The sequence below is a fragment of the Anolis carolinensis genome, chromosome 4 (genome assembly GCF_035594765.1).
Source record: "Anolis carolinensis isolate JA03-04 chromosome 4, rAnoCar3.1.pri, whole genome shotgun sequence".
Lineage (NCBI taxonomy): Eukaryota > Metazoa > Chordata > Lepidosauria > Squamata > Dactyloidae > Anolis > Anolis carolinensis.
Window position 1 is genome coordinate 156,069,214 of NC_085844.1, and position 21,951 is coordinate 156,091,164.

Here is a 21,951-nt window from a genome sequence, read left to right on the forward strand (position 1 = left end):
TTACAACGTTGAGACAACATCAGCAAAATATTGCTATATAAGTGACCTTATGACAATCCAGAAATTGTGACAAACAGAGATGCTGTTCATCCACTGTGCTCTGCTCCATTGGGAAGGAAAGAGATGGTGTATGGGAGGGTCAGATCTGCTATGGGTCACTGGACCCACTGAAAAGGAACATACTATTGTGTTCATGTCCTCCTATGGATTTCCCCTAGGCATCTCAATGTCAAAACAGGGAGTTAGATAAATCATTATTTTAATACAGAATAGCTGTTGTCATAGAATATAAAAGTTTTTTTTTTGCTTTTGATATGGAAAATCCATACTATCTCCTAGCTGGTAGAAAGAATATTGACATGATTCTTATAAATGAAAAGGATGAGACCATATTGCACCTATACAATGTTTATAAAGTGAAGATGGATTTGAAAGAAAAAAACTAAAATGAAAATGAAGTATCAGTTTTTTGTCTCTGTAACAGAACTTTTTCACTGTACCAAGCTTTATTCACTTTCCAAACATCTTCAGATCTTTTCTCACAAGAAACTCATTGTTTTCAGAAAGATGATCTGCCGCCTCTCTGTGTCTGTTTTCCTGCAGAGCAGAAAAGAAAAGTGCTGTGGAGAAAGGGCTTTTTGCAGTTTCCCTGGCTCCCGCAACAAGGAAGGTATCACAAAATGCATAATACTCCCCCCACTGTCTGCTATCTTGAAATGAAATCATTGCAATAGGCTCTCTAAATAATTTCACATTGGGATGATTATGCTTCTACTGCTCAGAGATGGATGTGGAGTTTCTCTCTGGGCCCTTCCACGCAGCCATATAACCCAGAATATCAAGGCAGAAAATCCCGCAATATCTGCTTTGAACTGGGTTATCTGAGTCTACACTGCCATATGTTCAAGTTCAAAGCAGATTTATTGTGTGATTTTATTCAGCTGTGTGGAGCGGGCCTCTGTTTCTTGTAAAAGACAAATATGAAACTTGGGGGGGGGGGGGTTACAATTCAGCAATGGACGTTCAATGCTGGAATGACAAAATTGAATGGGACAAGGTGAAAGTAGCACTGGCTTCTAAATATAGTACTTTGTAAACCCCCAAAATTGGATGAGGTAGGTATCCCTCCCAGATCTAGCACATGGGATAGCACAGAGGGCAGCAGAAGAGAAGAAGGTCTCCTGAAATTGCCAGTGGGACGCTGCATTTACCCCTTTTGAATCCAGTATGTATGGCAATACAAAGAAACAACAAACATTCAAACCTGTTCCTGAGAAATGTTAGAAAAAATGTGATTTTGGGGTTTTTTTGAAATGCAACCTGAGATACATGTGTTTGCACGGTTTTTTTTTTTCATGTCAGGAGTGACTTGGGAAACTGCAAGTCACTTCTGGTGTGAGAGAATTGGCCATCTGCAAGGACGTTGCCCAGATGACACCCAGATGTTTGATGTTTTTACCATCCTTGTGGGAGGCTTCTCTCATGTCCCCATATGGAGGTGGAGCTGATAGAGGGAGCTCATCTGCGCTCTCCCGGGTTGGATTCGAACCGGCAACCTTCAGGTCAACAACCCAACCTTCAAGTCAGCGGTCCTGGTGGCACAAAGGTTTAACCCATTGCACCATCAGGGGCTCCTACGTTTGCACAGTGTGGGGAGTAAATGAGTAGACCTCAGGTTCCCGAGACTGTCCTTCATATTCTGCAACCCAGACTGACCTTCCTTTCAGACCTAAGGTGCTTCTACATTGTAGAAATAATGCAGTTTGTGTTGGGATTATTCTGCTCTTTCTCTGAGCGACAAAAGCAAGATCTGAGGCTCTAAGGCCCTGTCTACACTGCCATATAAAATTCAGATTATCTGCTTTGAACTGGATTATATGGCAGTGTAGACGCATATAATCCAGTTCAAAGCAGATAATTTGGATGATATGATTTGATAATCTGGATTATATGGCAGTGTAGAAGGAACCTTACTCTCAACAAGTTCTCCAATGCAGATCTCTTTCTCCAACGTTCAGCAACGATGCCATTGCACCAACAACACCAACCAACCACACAACGTATTGGCTATTCTACTTTTATACAAGACTCGACCAATTACTTATGATATTCCATCATCCCTGGTGCTTTGGCATTACCTCATGGTTGCATCAGACACTCAAGCTTGTCTTGCCATCCTGATATAGCAATTACCTATCTGGTGTGAGAGAATTGGCCCTCTGCAAGGACGTTGCTGTCACACTTGGCTTTCCACAAAATCCTGACAGTTTGACACCACTTTACCACTTTAACTGCCATGTCTTAATGCTGTGAAACCCTGGAGTTGTGGTTTTACAAGGCCTTTAGCTTTCTCTGCTAAGGAGTGCGGCTGTCTCACCAAACTACAATTCCCAGGATTCCGTAGCATTGAACCATGGCAGTTAAAGTGGTGTCAAACTGCATTAATTCTATTGAGTAGATTAATCTGTAGATTGAGGCCCTGCCTACACTGTGATTATAATTCAGCCCAAAACTGGTCAGAATCATATAATGCAGTTTGAACCACATTGAACTGCAATATATAAGTCTACACTGGCCATATAATGCAGTTTCAAACTCAATTCAAAGACATGGTTTACCAGTTTAACAGCTGAGTTACCGGTGTGCCCTTACATGAATGCTTGTGAATATCACTTGTTCAAAGGGTTGAGTTCTAACAAGGTCATGCTTTTCTTGACTAGTGGTTTTCAAAAGGTGGTCTCCATATGTTCATGGAGATTCACAGGTGGCAAACTGATAATGACATCATTTCCCCTTTCAATAAGGTTATGATTGGATTGTTGTGAGTTTTCCATGAGTTATGGCCATGCTCCAGAAGCATTGACGGGGGCCCCTCAACCTCTGAGGGCCCTAGGTCTTAATCCTCACCAAAGTTATCTCTGCTGAAAAGATCGTCAGGTAAATGTATGTCTCAAATCAATGTTTAAGGTTTCGATATTTGGCTGCAAGCTTGTTCAGGGAAAGCGAGCATCTCCTCCTTAAGAATAGAGCTCTATATGCTTGGTACTTCAGCTCCCAGAATTCCCGGCAGTTAGTCGTGCTCGCTGAGGCTTCTGGGAGTTGAAGTCAAAAACCTGGCGGAACAAAGTTTGGGAGCCGCTTTTGCAGAGAAGGGGCGTGGGCTCGCGCGGCGCGGCGCCGGAAGTCCTGGTGGCTCTCTGGGAGAGTCCGGCTTCGGCCCGGCCTTGGGTGCTCCCCTCTCAGGGCCCCTGGCTGCTTCCGGTCCTGGCCTCCCCCGGCTGGCTTGGCCTTCGGAGGCGCGCTGGGCGTTCTCCGCCATGGCGGGCTCCGGGGTGGCGCTGCCGGAGAGGCCGCTCACCGACGACGAGATGGCGGAGGTGAAAAAGGAAGTAAGTGGGCCGAGGGAAACTAGGTCTGGATCTGCACTGCAATATAATCCAGATTGTCAAATCAGATCATCCAGATGATCTGATTTGAACTGGACTATATGAGTCTACACTGCCATCTAATCCGGTTTAACGCAGATAATCTGGATTATATATGGCAGTGTAGAAGGAGGCTAGGTGACAAGGCATGATCTGCTTTAAACTGGGTTATATCGCAGTGTAGATTCTGTCCTCTTCTCCACTGCCATATAATCCAGATTATCTTCTTTGAATTGGATTATATGAGTCTACACTGCCGTCTAATCCAGTTCAACGCAAATCATGTGGGTTTTATATGGCAACATAGAACGGGGTTAGGTGACAAGGCATTGGCCCCTTCTACACTGCCATTTAAAATCCATATTATCTGCTTTTAAACTGGATTATATCGCAGTGTAGACTCAGGCCCCTTCTTCACTGCCATATAATCCAATTATCAAAGCAGATAATCCACATCTGCTTTGAACTGGATTATAGAAGGCCCCTTCTACACTGTGCTATAGTCCACATTACCAAAGCAGATCATCTGGATTTTATATGGCAGTGTAGAAGGGGCCTAGGTGACAAGGCATTGGCCCCTTCTACACTGTCATATAAAATCCATATTGAGTCTACACTACCATCTAATCCAGTTTAAAGCAGATATCTGGATTTTATATGACAGTGTAGAAGGGGCCTCAACCAATAAGGACGACATGTAGTTTGCTTTTGTATCTACCTATTTTGCACCCATTAATTCAATCACCTGCAGTTCAGAAATATTTGCCAATCTATATAAGGGACTTTTATGTAGATTTTGCCAATCTATATAAGGGCATCATTTTATTATGCATATTATATATAGTGGGGCTTGAGTCCTCAAACTGCAGCAGATACCAAGAGCCCAAATGAACATAATCCAGTTCAAAGCAGATAATTGGGAAGGGACGGTGAGCAGGAAACCTAACCCATTGGCCACTTCACTGATTATTTTCAGCCAAACACCATTGGATTTTCATTTTAGCCACTAGCATTGACTACAGTTAATATCTGGACTTTGAGAGCAACATGGCCATTTGAAGAATGAGTTTGCTATTTGGTAAACTAGGTGGCTAGCAAAACTCAAAGGCTGTATCTTTAATGTTTCCCAGGCTTAGCTCCCTTAATATTTATTTATTTATTTATATCCATACGGAGACTCAAAGTGGCTCACAATAAGAAACATTACAATTTAAAATATACAAATATACAATAATTAAACTTTATATCATTATATATTATGATATTGGATCATTAGTATTATATTGTATTACATTATTATCAATATTATATGTATATATAATATATTAGCATAGCACAAAATGTATTAGTATTATATATTACTATATGGTACTGTACCACTATGTTCCAATAATATACAATTATTATATGTTATTATACCACCATATAATACATTGCCAGTATATTATGCTATTAGTATTATATAATATATTGTAAATAGGCTGAATCTACACTGCCATATAATCCAGTTCAAATCAGATAATCTGGCTGCAAAAACTAGATTATATGGCAGTGTAGATGGTGCTACAGTCACCACACCTAGCAGCAGAAACCTCTAAAAATCACAGACAAGGAAGGGAAAGCCTTCATTCAGAATCAAGGAAAATCCTTAGCGTGAGGTTTACCAGTGATGTAGAGAGGCATGAAAAGAGGAAGGAAGGTCAATCAAATGGCATGTGTTCTGCCCCAGTTTGCAAATTATTATGTAGGAGTCTCTCCTGGAGTGTTTAGAGGAATTCCCCTCTTTTGTAGCTGAGCTTGACACATGCATGAGTCAACGGAGGTAACTCTTTCCTTCTTGCACTTTATCCAGGTTTGTTTTTTCTTGTTATAAACTGCAGTGGCTGAAGGGTAATAAAGTTAATGTTACACCTTCTCTGGGAAATTTCCTTTTTTGCTTCTACATTAAATGATGTGATGATATTCAGCCTTCGTAGTTTTATACCCATCTCTTTATGGTTCAATAAACAGAGGGATCTTATCACTTAAAAGCCAATGTGAGTACAGGCAGTCCCTAAGTTACAGACATCCGACTTACAAACAATACTTAAGAACAGGGGTGAGGCAACAGGAAGTGAGAGAGATCTACTCATAGGAAAGGAAATTCACTCCTAGAAGAGTTATCATGGAGAAAAGGGGTCTCCACTGAAGCTTTCGCGCCAATCCTTGTTTTCATAAAAGCCTTTTTTTCCAAAATCACAGGGACAGAAAGTGAAATGAAATCTTCTGAACAGGGGCACAGATAGCAAAATAAACAAATTGGTTTAAATTAATCAGTTTTAAACATTTAAATTTTAAGACCTTGGAGTAATGGGGCAGAGAGCACTGCACACAAACACAGGCTTTACTCAAGCTCTGTGCAATGTTTAGAGAGTTGTTGTGCACTTTCAAGTTGTTTCTGACATATGTCAACCTTAAGGTGAACCTATTATGTGATTTTCTTGGCAAGATTTGTTCAGAGGAGGTTTACCCTATTAGGCTAAGAGAATGTGACTTATCTATGGTCAGCCTGTGGGTTTCCATGGCTGAGAGGGAATTTGAACCCTAGTCTCCAGAGCCATAGTTCAGAGCTCAAACTTCTCTCTACACCACGCTGGGTCTCTTCCTGGAAAATACTTCCTTTCCTTCTTCTAGTGAAGGCTTGTTCTATGCCATTTTTCCTTCAATGGATAAGGTAACAATGACTTCAATGAAAATCCTTTTTGCTGTGATGCTGCACTTCTAGAATATTTTCCAAAGATAAGCTCATCAAACAGACTTGGAAGAGTTTTAGAAAAATCACAAGGCATTTATGTTCCATAAAATTTATAGTGTAGGGCAGTAATTCTTGATGCTGTGGCTGTTGCAATCTAATAGATTTTATATTGAAATCTTTTGTTTTATCAAATCTTAAAATGACTAGAACCCATTTTGAAAGAAAGTCAATTAATTTTCGGGGTCTTATTTTAGCGTTTACTTCACATGAATTAGAAATTATCTTATTTAAATGCATAAAAGGCTTCAAACCAAAATTTACAGCTATTCATGTTGTGCACTTGTGTTCAGTTCATTTGAGAAAAGCTTGTACTGATGGGATCCCCTGGCATGCAAATGGCATAATTCACCCTTAGAGACCCAGGGAGTTCCCCATAACTAGATTTAGCCCACTTAATAAAAATAATTCATCCTGGAATCAAATGTTATTGATGGCAAAGCTATGCAGTGGTTAGTAGTGTCTGCCACCTAGTGAATGAAAACAATTCCGTAAGTTTCTAACTGCCATTTTTAAGTTGTTTTTTAAAATTCCCATGGTATACATGTCAAGCTTGCATTACTATGTTTCCTGACTTTAGAGCTTTGGAAAAGATATTTTTGTAGATGAAAGCTAGGAATATCATGACATGGGGAAAAGTAGAACTTTGATAACTGTTTCTCCCTGTCTGCTACCAATTGTATTCTGTGTCTTCCAGTAGTTTTGTGATGGGTGGTCCTTATTAAAATGGGCAGTTTTCTGATTGCATTCCGTGGAATTCACCAATTAAAAAGAATAACTATAGTGAATCACTATTTTTTGAAAGTGCATATACTTCATATGTATTTGCTAATCACTGTCTCTATTGTGTAGCTATTGAGTGCGCTCTCTGTTCAGACAAGGCAAGAAGGAGACCGGATATGCCCAGTCATGACTGCATGCTTCCTAGAACACTTGCATTTTCTTATTGTTTGATTGGCGGAACAATTAATGTGAACAGTGTTCCTTGAAGGTAGAAGATTTGGAAATCACTTATCTAGTTAAGCATAATGGAGGAACATTTGCTAAAGTGTCAGTCCATACAAGTGGCTGCTTCAGTGTTTCTTGTCAATAGTGAGGACTGTGTTAAGTAATCCTCAGGTGCTTTGAATTTTTAGTACCGAAGGTTCCCTGGCAACAACAAAGATATGTTGCATACGTGTAGCCTCACTCTTAACGTGCTTGAACAAGTTTTTTATATGCCAATAAGACAATAGTGAGCAAATATCAAGGACATGTAATCACTAGCAAGATATAACCTTTATCAAGGATTATGATGAAAAAGGAAATTATATCACAATTCGTTTAGTATGTCTTTGGTTTGATTTAAATGGATGTTTAAAGGGATGGTTTACCAGCCTCTTATTTTATATTTTCTGTTTCTTTGTCATGTAATGGTCATGCAACAAGGGTGCTTTAGTAGCTTGGGTATACTTTTTTCGCTTCTGAATATTTTCTCTGAGGAACAGCTGAATAAAGCAAGATTGTGTAGCATACTATATGATGAGACGAGGCATGTTTCCTGTAAATGCCTAATAGTCTAATCTTTGTAATCTATAATAGTATTTAAAACTAAAGTATGCAAGTGGAATGCATTCTAAAGGGCAATTAGCTGTATGCTTTTTTCCCTTCTGTTAGTCCATAATATATATAAACCCAGCTTCCAATAGATCTCACAACCTCTGAGGATGCCTGCCATGGATGTGGGCGAAATGTCAGGAAAAAATGCTTCTGGAACATGGCCATACAGCCCAGAGAACTCACAGCAACCCAGCGATTCCAGCCATGAAAGCCTTCGACAACACATATTATTACTCCTTTCCCATCTTTCTGTGAAATGAACACATATGCTTAACATGGCTACATAGCTCGCTACAAGATGCAGTCATGGAGAATATATGTATTGTATGAACATTCTTCTATCCATCTCAGTAGCCATTGGTTCCTCTTCCATTTGAACATACAGTAATGATAACACAGTGTCTTTTTACATGACTGACACTCCGTGATGTGCCTGGGATTTTCTGCACATGTGTGAACTTTGAGATTTTTCACACCTTTGCTATATTTGTGGCACCTTCTCCAACATCTCCCAACACATTTAATGCTGAAGATGTCCCTTTCTGTTTCTTCTGTCTTCATGCATTGATATTGATTCAATTTTGAGGTATGTGTTGTACCCACACATGCATTTGTCATCCAGCCAAACAACCAGTCAAAACATAACTGAGTTAAAGCTCCTAAAAGTGAGTCTTATATTCATATTGAGATTTACATTGTATTTACAAGTCCTCATCCCTTTTCTTTTTCATTTATTTGTGCACTCCCTGCAAAATCAAAGAGAAAGGGGAAATCTTTTAAACAGATTTCTTCAAATCCTTAATGCAAAACTTCCCAAATTTTTCATATTGGTGACAAACCTTTTTAAACAGTGCCCCCGTTTGCTACACAGCAATTCAGTTTTACTAACAAACCGAAAGTTAAACCAATCCCTGATAAGATTTTCATGACATGATATCTTATATTAGTTTCCTATCATCTTTACTGCTTAAATGAGGTTTGGATTTTTTTTTCCTTTACACTTCAGTTGGTTCCTGTGTTGCTTCTATACCTGCTCCATGGAGTTCGTCACAAACATCATTGTCAACACATTTTCTTTTCTTATAAACTTTTACAAATTTTGCTGCAACTGATTCCACAAATTATAAAGGTTATAACAGTACCTACACTTGAACAGCACCAGTGCTACACTTGTAGTGTAGTGAATAAACCTCCAGAGCAGTGGTTCTCAATCTGTGGATCCATAGGTGTTTTGGCCTACAACTCCCAGAAATCTTAGCCCGTTTACCAGCTGTTAGAATTTCTGAAAGTTGAAGGCCAAAACATCTGAGGACCTACAGGTTGAGAACCACTACTCTAGAGAATTTTAAACAAGCTGGATGGCCATCTTTCGGAGGTGCTTTGAGTGTATCTTCTTGCCTGGTAGAAGAGGATTGGATTGGATAGCCTTTGTGGGGGGTCTCTTGCAACTCTAGAGGTCTTTGATTCTATAGCCCTATTTCTCCATTAACCTGCTAATGTTTATGAGGCTGGATGGCCATCTGTCACGGGTGTTTTGATTGTGCTTTTCCTGCCTGCCCGAAGGGGTTTGGACTGGGGGTGGCATTTTTCATATGACAAACATATGGACTACAAGCAAGACATTAGTTTGACCTGGCACACAGTTTGGAAAGCTTTGTCTTAAAGGACTCTCCCCTGTGCTTGCTACAGCAGTGTTGTTTAAACAACACCTGGCTTGCTCACTATCTCATTCTAGTTCATGTGGTCCATGACCACCAGTGGTTCCCAAGAACTAAAATATGGTCCGTGGCCTCACCGTTACTACACCGTTGCAAAGAGCTGCTGGTCTCACAAAACATTCTTATAGTGCCGAGGCAATGGGGATGTCTAAAAGAGAGAGTTTGACTACCCACGAAAGGCGCGACAACAAGCCTCTTGACTGCTGCTTTTCCTCCTCCCTCCCTCCCTCATTCTATGTGACACCTGGAGTGGGGACACCTTGGTGTCTTTGTTTTTAGGCCTGTTCATGGGTGCTAATTCAAAAAATTGCATTGGATAGACCACATCAGCTCTAGATGATTAAATATGGCTTTCTGTAAGCAAGCAGATGGCAACTACTGGATGGCATATGTTCTATATCAGAAACTAGAGCCAATGTGGTCTATCCAATGCAATTTTCTGGACACCAGCTTTTTATAACAGAGCTATAATTGTATGTGTCTTTAATTATTTCCTGAGTTCTCAAAGCACCTTGGTGATCGTAATGCTCACATCTTTCATTTAGCATTCTGAGGCACACCGTCCAATGATTCTGTAGATGAACTGAAATTTGAACTCAGAATTTAGCTCATGGTTTGTGCACCGAGCACCATATCCAACATTCTTATATAAAATGATGTTTCAGGTTGTATATATTGTTTACTACACTACTCCTTGCTGGGTATAGTACCACACAGTTTAATTCAGAAGATGAACATTCTTTATGCCAAGTTTTAGAATGGTTACAAGACTACCTCTGTGACAAAATAATTGCAGAAAGACACTTTGATTATCTATGTTCAAGGAAGATACTCAGTATCCTCTGGTTGCTCAGAGCTGTGGACTGTGGTTCAGCCTCCAAGCCACAGGTTGTGACAGCAGCAGCCTGTCAGATCAGGAGATCAGTAGGTTTTTTAAAAAATTGAAGGTAGTAGGGGGTGTATTAGGCTTTTAAAGCTATACCTCCTCATTTCACTTTCCTTCCCTCCATTTCCCATTGGGGCATGGTTAGGTCTTACTGGTTTTTTCTTGTGGTTGTCTCCAATATCTAGATTTTTGCAGACAGAGATTTTTATACTTCTGCAAACTTTGAGCTTCTCCAAGTTTTGTAAAGTCCCCCTTTTGTTTGAGGCTGATGCAGCTTTTTCCACATAAACAACGGCATTTTTCAGCACGAGTTTCAGAATTTTAAGGAAAGACAGGAATATAGTGAACTGTGAGAGTAGATGAGATGAAATGATGGCCGTTTGAATTGTTCTAAACCAAGGATAGGCACCTGGAAAGTGTCCAGGGTCTTCCTCATCCCACTTCTTCTTCTGGACCATAACAGGCAGTGGTTACATTTTTTCATAAAACTGGAGAGTCAGCAGGAGAACTTGGGAGATCAAGGGGGCCACACAACATGCATCACTTTTCTAAACAGTGTCTATGGAAACATTCCATTCACTATAGAGTTGCCTATCTAGTACATATTCTTAGTTAGTTTAGAGTAGAGGTTGGAAGATTAGTTGTATGGATGTTTTCAAATAAAATAAAATGTTCCTGTTCTGACTTAAATACAAATTCAACTTAAAAACAAACCTACAGAACCTATCTTGTTTGTAGCTTGGGAATTGTCTATACTATATTATCCTTTAATCAGCCCTCTTATAGCCTAATGTGCTTGTTTAAACAGGTAAAATACACAACAACTGCCTCCAAAATCCCTTAGACGCCTTACACTGTAGAATTAATGCAGTTTGACACCACTTTAACTGCCATGGCTACATTCTATGGGATTTGTGGTTTGGTGAGGCCCCAGTATTCTTTGACATTCAAATACCTTATGATATTATAACTCAAAATGGTTAATTGTATATGCTGTTGGGGGAAAAATAAAGATACTATAACTCCCATGATTTGATAGCATGGAGCCATGGCAGTTAATGTGATGTCAAACTACATTAATTCTATAATGTAGTTGCACCCTCACTGAACATATGTGAACAACAAAACAGAATTGGTGAAAGTAGATAAACTGCGTCACCAGATAATCTGGGCATATTAAAGTAGCATAGATCTGTAAAATGGCTAACAAAAATGGAAATTGTAAGGAAAGGCTTGTGAAATTTTAAATATCTTCCTTGGATGAATGTGAAAGAAGCTTTCAAATGGTCTCTAGAAGGTTAAAGAATGCCTTTGTTTATGTCTGAAGGGATTTCTTGACCCAGTTGTTTCATTATACCTTGTCCATATAGTTAGCGTGAATGTTGAATTTGTTGAATTGCTCTTTTTTGTTTTAGTATAGGAGCCTATCCCTATTCTTTCCATGTTCTTTCTGCCTCGAGTATCACATTTTCAATTAAAGAAGGAACATTCAGGAACACCTGCTTTGTTTACAGAGATATAACTGGATTTGTCTTTCTTTATTTCCTGAGTGTTCAATGCTCCTTGGTGATTTTAATGCTCACATCTTTCATTTAGCATTCTGAGGCACAATGTGCAATGATTCTGTAGATCAGTGGTTCTCAACCTGGGGTCCCCAGATGTTTTTGGCCTTCAACTCACAGAAATCCTAACAGCTGGTAAAATGGCTGGTATTTCTAGGAGTTGTAGGCCAAAAACCTAGGGATCCCAGGTTGAGAACCACTGCTGTAGATGAACTGAGATTTGAATTCATAATTTAGCTCATAATTTGTGCACCGAGCACTATATCCAATATTCTTACATAAAAGGATGTTTCATATTGTATATATTTTTTACTTCACTACTTTTTGCTGGGTATAGTACCACACAGTTTAATACAGAAGATGAACATTGATCCGTTACTAATATGGCCTTTTCTTTATGCCAGGTTTTAGAATGGTTACGAGACTACCTCTGTGACAAAATAATTGCAGACAGACACTTTGATTATCTACGTTCAAGGAAGATACTCAGTAGAGAGGACACTGAAGAAATCTCCTGTCGACCCTCAAGTAGGAAGAAGGCTGGCAAGCTGTTGGATTACTTAGCAGAGCATCCAAAAGGACTAGATGCCTTGATAGGATCTATCAGACGTGAAGGAACACAGAACTTCCTACTAGAAAAGATAACGGATGCTGTTTTGAAAGCAAAAAATGAAAAACTAAAAAGCCTCAAAGGTAACATTTGATAAATGAAGTATTTGTCTTATTTTATTTGTATTATTATTATATTATTGTTGAAAATTATTTGATGTTAAAGTGGAACTGAGTACCATCTCTTGTTGATGATCCCATAAATCTGAGATGGATGTACAATGGCTACATTATTATTATTATTACTAATTAATTTTTATCCCGCTTATCCCCCGTGAGTTTCCCCCCCGCTTTTTCCCATGCTAATGAGAGATAATGCAGAAAGGGAATGTGACACACGTTAGCTGCACAATCCAAGTTCCCAGTCAAAGGGAAACCTATTCATGTTGAGCAGGCTCTATGTATTACAGAGACACCCCAATATATAGGGTGTATCAAGGAAGGTAAAGCCAGTGACTTGCAAGATGATATGTCAACATGTAACAATTGTTTGTAGACCTTCTATAAACATCCTATTTTATACAAATAATCTGATTTGTGTTTATTACAGGACTGAGCTGTAGCAGTTGCATGGTTGCAGTATATGAGCAAACCAACAATCTCTCCAGGTCTCAGTCGAATGACTCAAATGTATTTGAAAGCCGAAAAGACCGAGAAACGGCCTACCTTCCTCAAGGAGAGTATAATACAGCTGCATTCGTATCTGCCGCTTCTCTTTGTTCAATGAATTTACCAATTACAGAAGTTGGAAATACAGAAAACTCAGTTTTCTCAGCCACTCTTCCTGGACCTGGGGATTCTGGAGCTCCTCCTCTTCCGCCGCAAATGCAGAACGAACAAGAGGAAACGTGCCCCACTTCCAGTGACAATCCCTTCCTGCCTTTAAGATCTCGCTCGCTTCTGCCACAGTGAACACATTGAGTAATACTACACCGGATGCCTTATATACTCCTGCAGAAAGGGGAAAAAATCTAATATTTTAAAAGCCATGGTTCGAATTCACTAAGTACAGTAAGACAGTCATAGCAGTGAAACCCACGTCTGCGTTCCTTGTACTGTGAAAAACGGTCTCTTAAGAATTTACTACGTCCTCCAAGCAGTTCTGTAGTAGCTTTCCCAAGAAGCTAACAGTCATGATGGAGGACCTGGCAAATACCTTTCTAGGATTCAGATCCTCCTGAGCAACTCTGTAGTAGAGTGGGACCAGAAGTCAGGTTATTTTAGTAGTGTTTGTTCTTATCCAGTTTCAGTCCCTCTAGTAAAAATTTCCCCACAGATACAGGGGATATGTTTTTTAAAACTAAAATGATAGGTTTTCTGTAATTATTTACTTTGACCATTTATTACATTGCTTTTATTGATTTTGTTCACAGTATCATTGTATACTTGGTTCAGAAAGTGAGTATAGGATTATGGCCTGACAGACAGACCTTTTCTTTTTCCTCCTTTCCCCAAATAGAGGAAAAGATGAAATTCAACAGAATCTTTAAAAGGGGGTGGGGTTACCGATTATATTTAAAGGTGTAGTATCAGTATAATGTTCATTTTGAACACTGTTATACTTTGTTTGACTAGTATTGTATGTATATATGTCTTCAAGTAGCCTGTTGACTTCTGGCAACTGCATACATTTCATAGGGATTTTTCAGACAAGGAATTCTCAGCCCTTGTATTGCAATGGTGTGGGTACGGGCAACAATATTTCTTAGTAATCTCTCATAGGGTGTCTCTTTGCACTGATGTATGATCATCTGACTGAAAAAAAATCATCTATTTCTTCATTTGTAGAGTGCTTACTTGGAATTAAATTCCACTGTCTGAATAATCTTTGCTTTACTTAAACTTTAAGGAAGTTTAAAGATGTACTTATGATTTACTGAATTAATTATGTAAAAACAAACATTCAGGATGTATAATGTTCATGTTCATCGCAATTGCAGCCTGAGGTGCTTACATATAATTTATATTACTAATCATACTTACATGGAAGCATGTCCTGTTCACCTCTACAGTTGCATTGTTAAGCTCCATCATGAAGCTAAGTATCTTTGTAAAATGAAAAGTCTTCACTTTTCCTTTCCAAAGATAAAACAAAATTGGAGGGACTTTCTGTCATGTAGCCAGGAAAAAGATATGTTTATCTCAAATTGCTAATCTCATAGCTAAATGACAGGAAAAGGTGCCATGGAAAAATATAAGTCAGGAAGCGATGATTGTTATCTTGTAAAATACATGTGTGAAATGTCTTCAGAATGTGCCTGTTTCATAACTTTCTTCATTTTTTGTCACCTAGTTTTTGTTTTTATTTTTGAAAGTACAGTATATCAATAAATTTATATGGAATTATCAGATTTTGCCAAAATATGAACCCTCTGAATGTCAGAAGTATTTAAAAATATTATTGGGGCATTTTTAAAATAGTTTTCCGGGGTCCCCCCCCCAAATCTTTTCATATAGTTACACGTCCACTTTGTGGACCTTAGGGGAAGCAGTGCCTTTTGTAATTTAAAATTAAGATAGTTTCAAGATAATCTCTGAGAACGTTGATAATAAGAAACAGATGATGTTTGTGTCTTTGTAATTTTTTAAACATTTGGATTAAAACGTGCATTAAATTACTAGGTGTCATTACACTAACTGATCTATCCTATGCATGTTTGTTATTGAGTACCTTCAAGTTGTTTCCAACTTATGATGACTCTAAGGTGAACCTATCATGAGAATGTGCAACTCACCCAAAGTTGCTCAATGGGTTTTCATGGCCGAGTGTGGATTTGAATTTTGTTCTTCAGAGTCATAGTCTACACTGACTATTTAATGTAGCTTCAAACTGTTATTGAAGAAAGTGGTTTTGCTGTGGAGATGATTCTATAGGAAATCCCGGAACCAGTTTGAGGCCCAGATGATGATTATACAAATCACAGAGCACTGGTGGACATTGAGGCCTTTTTTTCTTTTCTTTTTTTTTTGCCTACTTTATTGGGAATTTGTTGTCTGGCTGCCACAGTTTGAAGCTAACTGAATTGCAATAAATGGTCAGTGTAAAGGTAAAGGTTTTCCCCTGACATTAAGTCTAGTCTTGTCCGATTCTGGGGGTTAGTGCTCATCTCCATTTCTAAGCCGAAGAGCTGGTGTTGTCCGCATGACTGCATGGAGCACCATTACCTTCCCGCCTGAGCGGTGCCTATTGATCTACTCACATTTGCATGTTTTCGAACTGCTAGGTTGGCAGAAGCTGGGGCTAACATCAAGAGCTCACCCCGCTCCCCGGATTCGAATCACCAACCTTTTGGTCAGCAAGTTCAGCAGCTCAGGAGTTTAACCTGATGCGCCACCGGGGGCTCCAAATTGTCAGTGTATGTAGATGGGGCCATATTTTATTTATTTACTTTGTTTTGTACCCAGTCTTCTCTCCCTCATTGAGGGACTAAATGCCCAAACCAATACACCATGCTGGCTTTCACTATACATGCTCAGAAGTAAGTCACACTGAGTTCAGTACAGCTGATTCTCAGGTAAGTTTGTATAGGATTTTAGCTCAGTATTTTATAACCATTTGACATAAGAATGAGAAAATTTTATGCATGACATTATTCACTTTCTTAGAACACTTTATTTAGACCTGTCTTAAATTCAAGATGTTGTAGATTTTGTTCTGTTTTTGAGACACTGCCTGTTTAATACCTTACTCAAAATTTCATGTTGATGTTGTTCGTCATGTGATAGTCCGCTTTACATGTTGGTAAATTATAAACAAATCTTAGGCTTACACAACTGTGAAACCATGAGTCTTCAGAAGGTGGTTATTTTTTCTGAAATGCTCAATGACTTCCTAAGGAAGTCATTAAGCAAGTCAACAATGTATCAGGGATTTTTTTCATTTACCATGTGTTTGACCTATTAGTCCAACGCTTCCTTTGTGAATATTCTAGATGCAACTACTTTAATAGAATCTCTGCTACAGAATAAATTGCGGGTGACAATTACCACTGTATGGAATGAAAGGCTTTGAGAGGGATGAGGAACAAGCTGTGTGAAAGAGCAGAAGAAAAAGTTAGAGAAAATGGTAACAACGTGAATGATGGAATTGCAACATTTAACAAGAAACAACTTGCAGCAGAAAGGAAGTGTGGAATCGAGGCATTGTGAAAGCTCATTCTTAGAAGTTCTGAGTAGCCAATTTCGCAAGTGTTTATGGTGATACAATTTCTGTGTTTAAAACTTTTGGGTGCCATCTTGGACTCCACAAGTCTCCAGTCCCCAATGAGTAGCTAGACTAGGAAAACAGGATTAGAATGAGGGATTCCTTTGCTTATTCATATAGAGGATGGGGGGGGGGGGGTTCAACAATATAGAATGGAGAGGATTTTTCAAATTTGCCAGAATTGCAAAGGCTTTTATTTTTGCTGCCACCAATATGTAGATGATTCGAACTCGCTACCTCTACCAACGCTGCCACCAATGCTTTATTCAGGAGCCTCTTTTATATTAGGATATTGAGAGAGACACGTGAGAAACTTTATGTGAGGAGAAGAAATGGTTGTTTATTTGTAGTTTGAACAGTAAATATGTGTGATGGTTTCATTAACAGTGAACAGTAATTATGCTTAATGGTTTCCTTAAAGGCTTACAGTATGCTTTTCTCTTCAAAGGATGTTCATATATAACTTGGTTTCTTTACCAAGGAAACACAAACAGGACAATTAAATTTTTAATCCACTTCTCCTTGGATTTAAACAGTAAATACGCTAGACCTTAAGAGTTTACAAATACAGTAGAGCCTTGCTTATCCAACATGAACAGGCCAGCAGAACATTGGATAAGCAGAAATGTTGGATAATAAGGAGGGATTAAGAAACAGCCTATTAAACCTCAAATTACGTTATGATTTTACAAATTAAGCACCAAAGCATCATGTTTTACAACAAATTGACAAAAAGCAGTTCAGTACACGGTAACATTATGTAGTAATTACTGTATTTATGAATTTAGAACCAAAACATCACAATGTATTGAAAACATTGAGTACAAAAACATTGATTATTAAAAGGCAGACTGAGTTGGATAATACAGAATGTTGGATAAGCAAAAGTTGGATAAGCAAGACTACTGTAATAATAATAATAATAAAAAAACTTTATTTATACCCCGCCACCATCTCCCCAATGGGGACTCGGGGCGGCTTACATGGGGCCATGCCCGGGACAGATACAATATAGCAAAATATAAAAACAACATACCATAATACAATTACAACAATACAATAAATGATCATATACAGTACAACACAAAATCAAAAAAGCAATATAACAGGGCGGGCCGCATGAATACTCAGTTAAAACTCGGGGTGAGAAAAGGATAAGAATAAAACCACAGGGAACTGGGAAATAAGATAGCAAACAGTCTAGAGGATAAATAATGGGGGGCGTAACAAAAAGCGTGTAACAGTTACTCTCCGAAAGCACATCGGAAGAGCCATGTTTTTAGATCTTTCCTAAAGTCTAAAAGAGTGGGGGCTTGCCTGATTTCAATGGGCAATGAGTTCCACAAACGGGGGGCCACAGCAGAAAAGGCCCTCTCCCTTGTTCCTACAAGGCGGGTCTGGGATAAAGGCAGTGGCAACAGGAGGGCCTCCCCTGACGATCGCAGAGATTGGGCAGGTTTATGGTAGGAGATACGGTCACGAAGGTAGGTGGGTCCCAAACCGTTTAGGGCTTTATATATGATGGTCTGCACCTTGAATTGGGATTGGAAAATGAACGGTAGCCAGTGGAGCTCCTTAAACAGGGGAGTAGATCTCTCCCTGTAACTTGCCCCCGTTATTAATCTGGCAGCCGAGCGTTGCACCAGTTGTAATTTCCGAGCCGTCTTCAAGGGAAGCCCCACGTAGAGCGCATTACAGTAGTCCAGTCTAGAGGTAACTAGGGCATGGACCACCGTGGTCAAGTCAGACTTCACGAGGTATGGTCGCAGTTGACGCACAAGTTTGAGTTGTGCGAAAGCCCTCCCGGCCACCGCCGACACCTGAGCCTCAAGCGTCAACGCTGAATCCAGGAGGACCCCCAAACTGCGGACCTGTGATTTCAGGGGGAGTGCAACCCCGTCCAGCAGAGGTTGCCACCCGATACCCCGATCAGACGAGCGACTGACCAGGAGAGCCTCTGTCTTGTCAGGATTGATCCTCAGCTTGTTCCTCCTCATCCAGTCCGCCACAGCGGCCAGGCACTGGTTCAGCATCCGAGGGGCTTCCTTGGAGTCAGATGGGAACGAGTAGTGGATTTGCGTGTCATCCGCGTAGAGATGGCGACGCCCTCCAAAACTCCGGATGACCTCTCCCAGCGGTTTCATGTAGATGTTAAATAGCATGGGGGATAAGATAGACCCTTGCGGGACCCCACAGGTCAATGGCCAGGGGTCCGAGCAGGTTTCCCCCAGCTTCACCATCTGGGAACAGCCCTCCAGGAAGGACCGAAGCCACAGCAGAACTGTGCCACCGAGTCCCATCCCGGCGAGCCTCCCCAGAAGGATACCATGGTCGATGGTATCGAAAGCCGCTGAGATGTCCAAGAGAACCAGCAGGGTCACACTCCCCCTGTCCAGCTCCCTGCGGAGGTCATCCACCAGGGCGACCAAAGCCGTCTCGGTGCTGTGTCCAGGCCAGACTGCGAGCGGGCCAGACTGCGAGCTGGTCCAGACTGAAGCCAGACTGCGAGCGGTCCAGAAAATCAGTGTCATCGAGGAACTCCTGGAGCTGCGTAGCAACCACCCGCTCCAGAACCTTGCCCAGAAATGGGAGGTTGGAAATTGGCCTGTAGTTGTTACATACAGATGGGTCTAACGAGGTCTTTTTTAATAATGGTTTTACTACCGCCTGCTTAAAGCAGGATGAAACTGACCCCTGAACCAGGGAGGCATTTATAATAGCCACAAACCAATCCAACAACCCATCTTTGGCCAGCTTCACCAGCCAAGAAGGACAAGGATCCAGAGCGCAGGTGGTCGCCCTCACAGACCCAAGAATCCCCTCCACGTCATCAGGAAGGACAAGCTGGAAAGAATCCCATAAGATCGCACAGACAGGTACCTCGGTTACCTCCGCTGGGACCACAGTTAAGCTGGAGTCCAACTCACGGCGTATCTGAGCAACTTTGCCTGCAAAATGGTGCGCGAAATCGCTGCACCGAGTTGCCAAGTCATCAGGAAACCCCTGGGTCTCAGGAGGCCACAGGAGCTCCCCAACAACTCGGAACAACTCCGATGGCCTGTTGGCTGCAGACGCTATGCGGGCAGTCGTGAAAACTTTCCTGGCTGCTCGCAGAGCCACGGAGTAAGCCTTAATAGCGGCTTTAGCCCGTGCTTGGTCGGACACGTCCTGAGATTTCCTCCAGATGCACTCTAGTCCCCTCCTCCTACGCTTCATCACAGCCAGCTCCTCGGTGAACCAAGGAGTCGACGCGACTCTACGCAGTGAGAGGGGACGTTCGGGAGCGATCGTGTCCAATGCCCTTGACAGCTCACTGTCATAGCGATCAGCCAGGACATCGACAGGATCGCCAGTCTCCAGGACAGGAAGATCCCCAAGAGACCTCAGAAGTCCATCCGGATCCATCAGTCTCCTGGGGCGGACCATCTTAATGGGTCCACCACCCCTGCGGAGGTTAGACAGCACGGCGATACTTAAACAGATCAGATGATGGTCAGACCATGACAATGGAAGAATGTTTTGCTCTTCCACTCTGACTGTCCCACCGTCCAAAATAAAAACAAGGTCCAAGGTGTGTCCTGCCTGATGTGTGGGCCCAGATATAACTTGAGACAGCCCCATGGTTGTCATGGCAACCATGAAATCCTGAGCTGCACCTGTCAATGTGGTCCCGGCATGAATGTTAAAGTCTCCCAAAACTATCAGTTGTTGGGAGACAAGGGCCGCATTGGAGACCACTTCTGCTAGCTCGGACAGAGAGACTGCTGGGTCGCGGGGTGGACGGTACACCAACAGAATCCCCAAGCTGTCTCGGGCTCCCACCTTCAGGAAAACACACTCGAACCTCGAGGATTGCGGAACGGCGCATCTGATCAGGGCGATGGACTGCCGAAAGATCACCGCAACGCCTCCTCCCCGCCCCCCAACCCTGGCCTGTTGATGCACCCCGAAACCTGGAGGACACAGCTGGGTGAGATTCACACCTCCCAGCTCATCCAGCCACGTCTCGGTGATGCATGCCAGATCCGCCTCCTCATCCAGGATCAAATCCTGGATGACAGCTGTTTTACCATTGACGGATCTGGCGTTCAAAAGCAGGACCTACTGTAGAGTTCTCAGCCCCTCTTTTCCTGAAGACTTTAATTATATTTCCTCAAAGAGGCTTCCTTTTCAAAACACAGTTCCCAACTGGCTGACTTCCAAACTCTTAACTCCTAACTGACTGAATTCCAAGCCCTAACTGAAAAAGAAGTACCTGACTCCAACTGTCATTTTGGCTCTACCCATCTCCAGTTGCTAAGCAACTTCTCATTTGCATTCAGCCAATCAGACTGCACCTATGGTAATGGCTGCTTGACTGCTCCTGCTTGCTCTGCTGAGCTTCTGCAAGTAAGGCCTGCAAAATGGCCGCACACCAGTCCTGCAAGGTGGGCCACCAACCAACCCTGTAAGGTAGGCAAGATCCGTTACACATACCTTCCTAGAAGGGGCTTTCTGTCTCTACTCCTCTCCCTGTTTGCTACTATCTCCTCCCCCATTTGTTGATGAAAAAATCTGTTTCTTGTTTTAATGTGTTATTTCCTGTTTAATTGTGTGGTACATACTTTGAGCCCCGGTGGTGAAGTGTGTTAAAGCACTGAGCTGCTGAACTTGCAGACCGAAAGGTCCCAGGTTCAAACCCCGGGAGCAACGTGAGCGGCCGCTGTTAGCTCCAGCTTCTGCCAACCTAGCTGTTCGAAAACATGCCAATGTGAGTAGATCAATAGGTACCGCTCCGGCGGTAAGGTAACGGCGCTCCATGCAGTTATGCCGGCCACATGACCTTGGAGGTGTCTATGGACAACGCCAGCTCTTCAGCTTAGACATGGAGATGAGCACCTACCCCCAGAATCAGACATGACTGGACTTAAAGTCAGGGGAAACCTTTACCTTTACCTTTAACATACTTTGAAAGTAGTTGCTGTATTTTGTTTTTGTGGCTGCCACAGACTTGGTTGAGACTCGAGGAGATATTTGTTGAAAAACAATGGCAAAATGTGTTGCAGGATGTCCCGAAAAGACATTTTTTGCCATTTAATAATTTTTTTTACATGTTTTTTGATAGAATTCATTCGGAAATGACATTTATAACCCAGAAACAAAACTCGTGTTACATAG

General features: G+C 41.3%; 1 protein-coding gene across 1 annotated transcript; it reads left to right on the forward strand.

Annotated features, from left to right (window-relative positions):
* The first annotated feature begins 3,128 nt into the window (after positions 1–3,128).
* bcl10 (BCL10 immune signaling adaptor) lies at positions 3,129–15,208 on the forward strand. Its single transcript, XM_003223071.4, has 3 exons — positions 3,129–3,389; positions 12,386–12,674; positions 13,141–15,208. The coding sequence occupies exons 1-3, from the start codon at positions 3,318–3,320 to the stop codon at positions 13,500–13,502; spliced, it is 723 nt and encodes a 240-aa protein (XP_003223119.1). The 5' UTR covers positions 3,129–3,317; the 3' UTR covers positions 13,503–15,208.
* Positions 15,209–21,951: the final 6,743 nt, after the last annotated feature.

Bases quoted from the DNA above. Each gene is read 5' to 3' on its own strand.
- bcl10 (XM_003223071.4), top strand. From the start codon at position 3,318: ATGGCGGGCTCCGGGGTGGCGCTGCCGGAGAGGCCGCTCACCGACGAC. The intron at 3,390-12,385 runs GTAAGTGGGCCG...TCTTTATGCCAG, and splicing joins TGGCGGAGGTGAAAAAGGAA to GTTTTAGAATGGTTACGAGA. The intron at 12,675-13,140 runs GTAACATTTGAT...TGTTTATTACAG, and splicing joins AAAACTAAAAAGCCTCAAAG to GACTGAGCTGTAGCAGTTGC.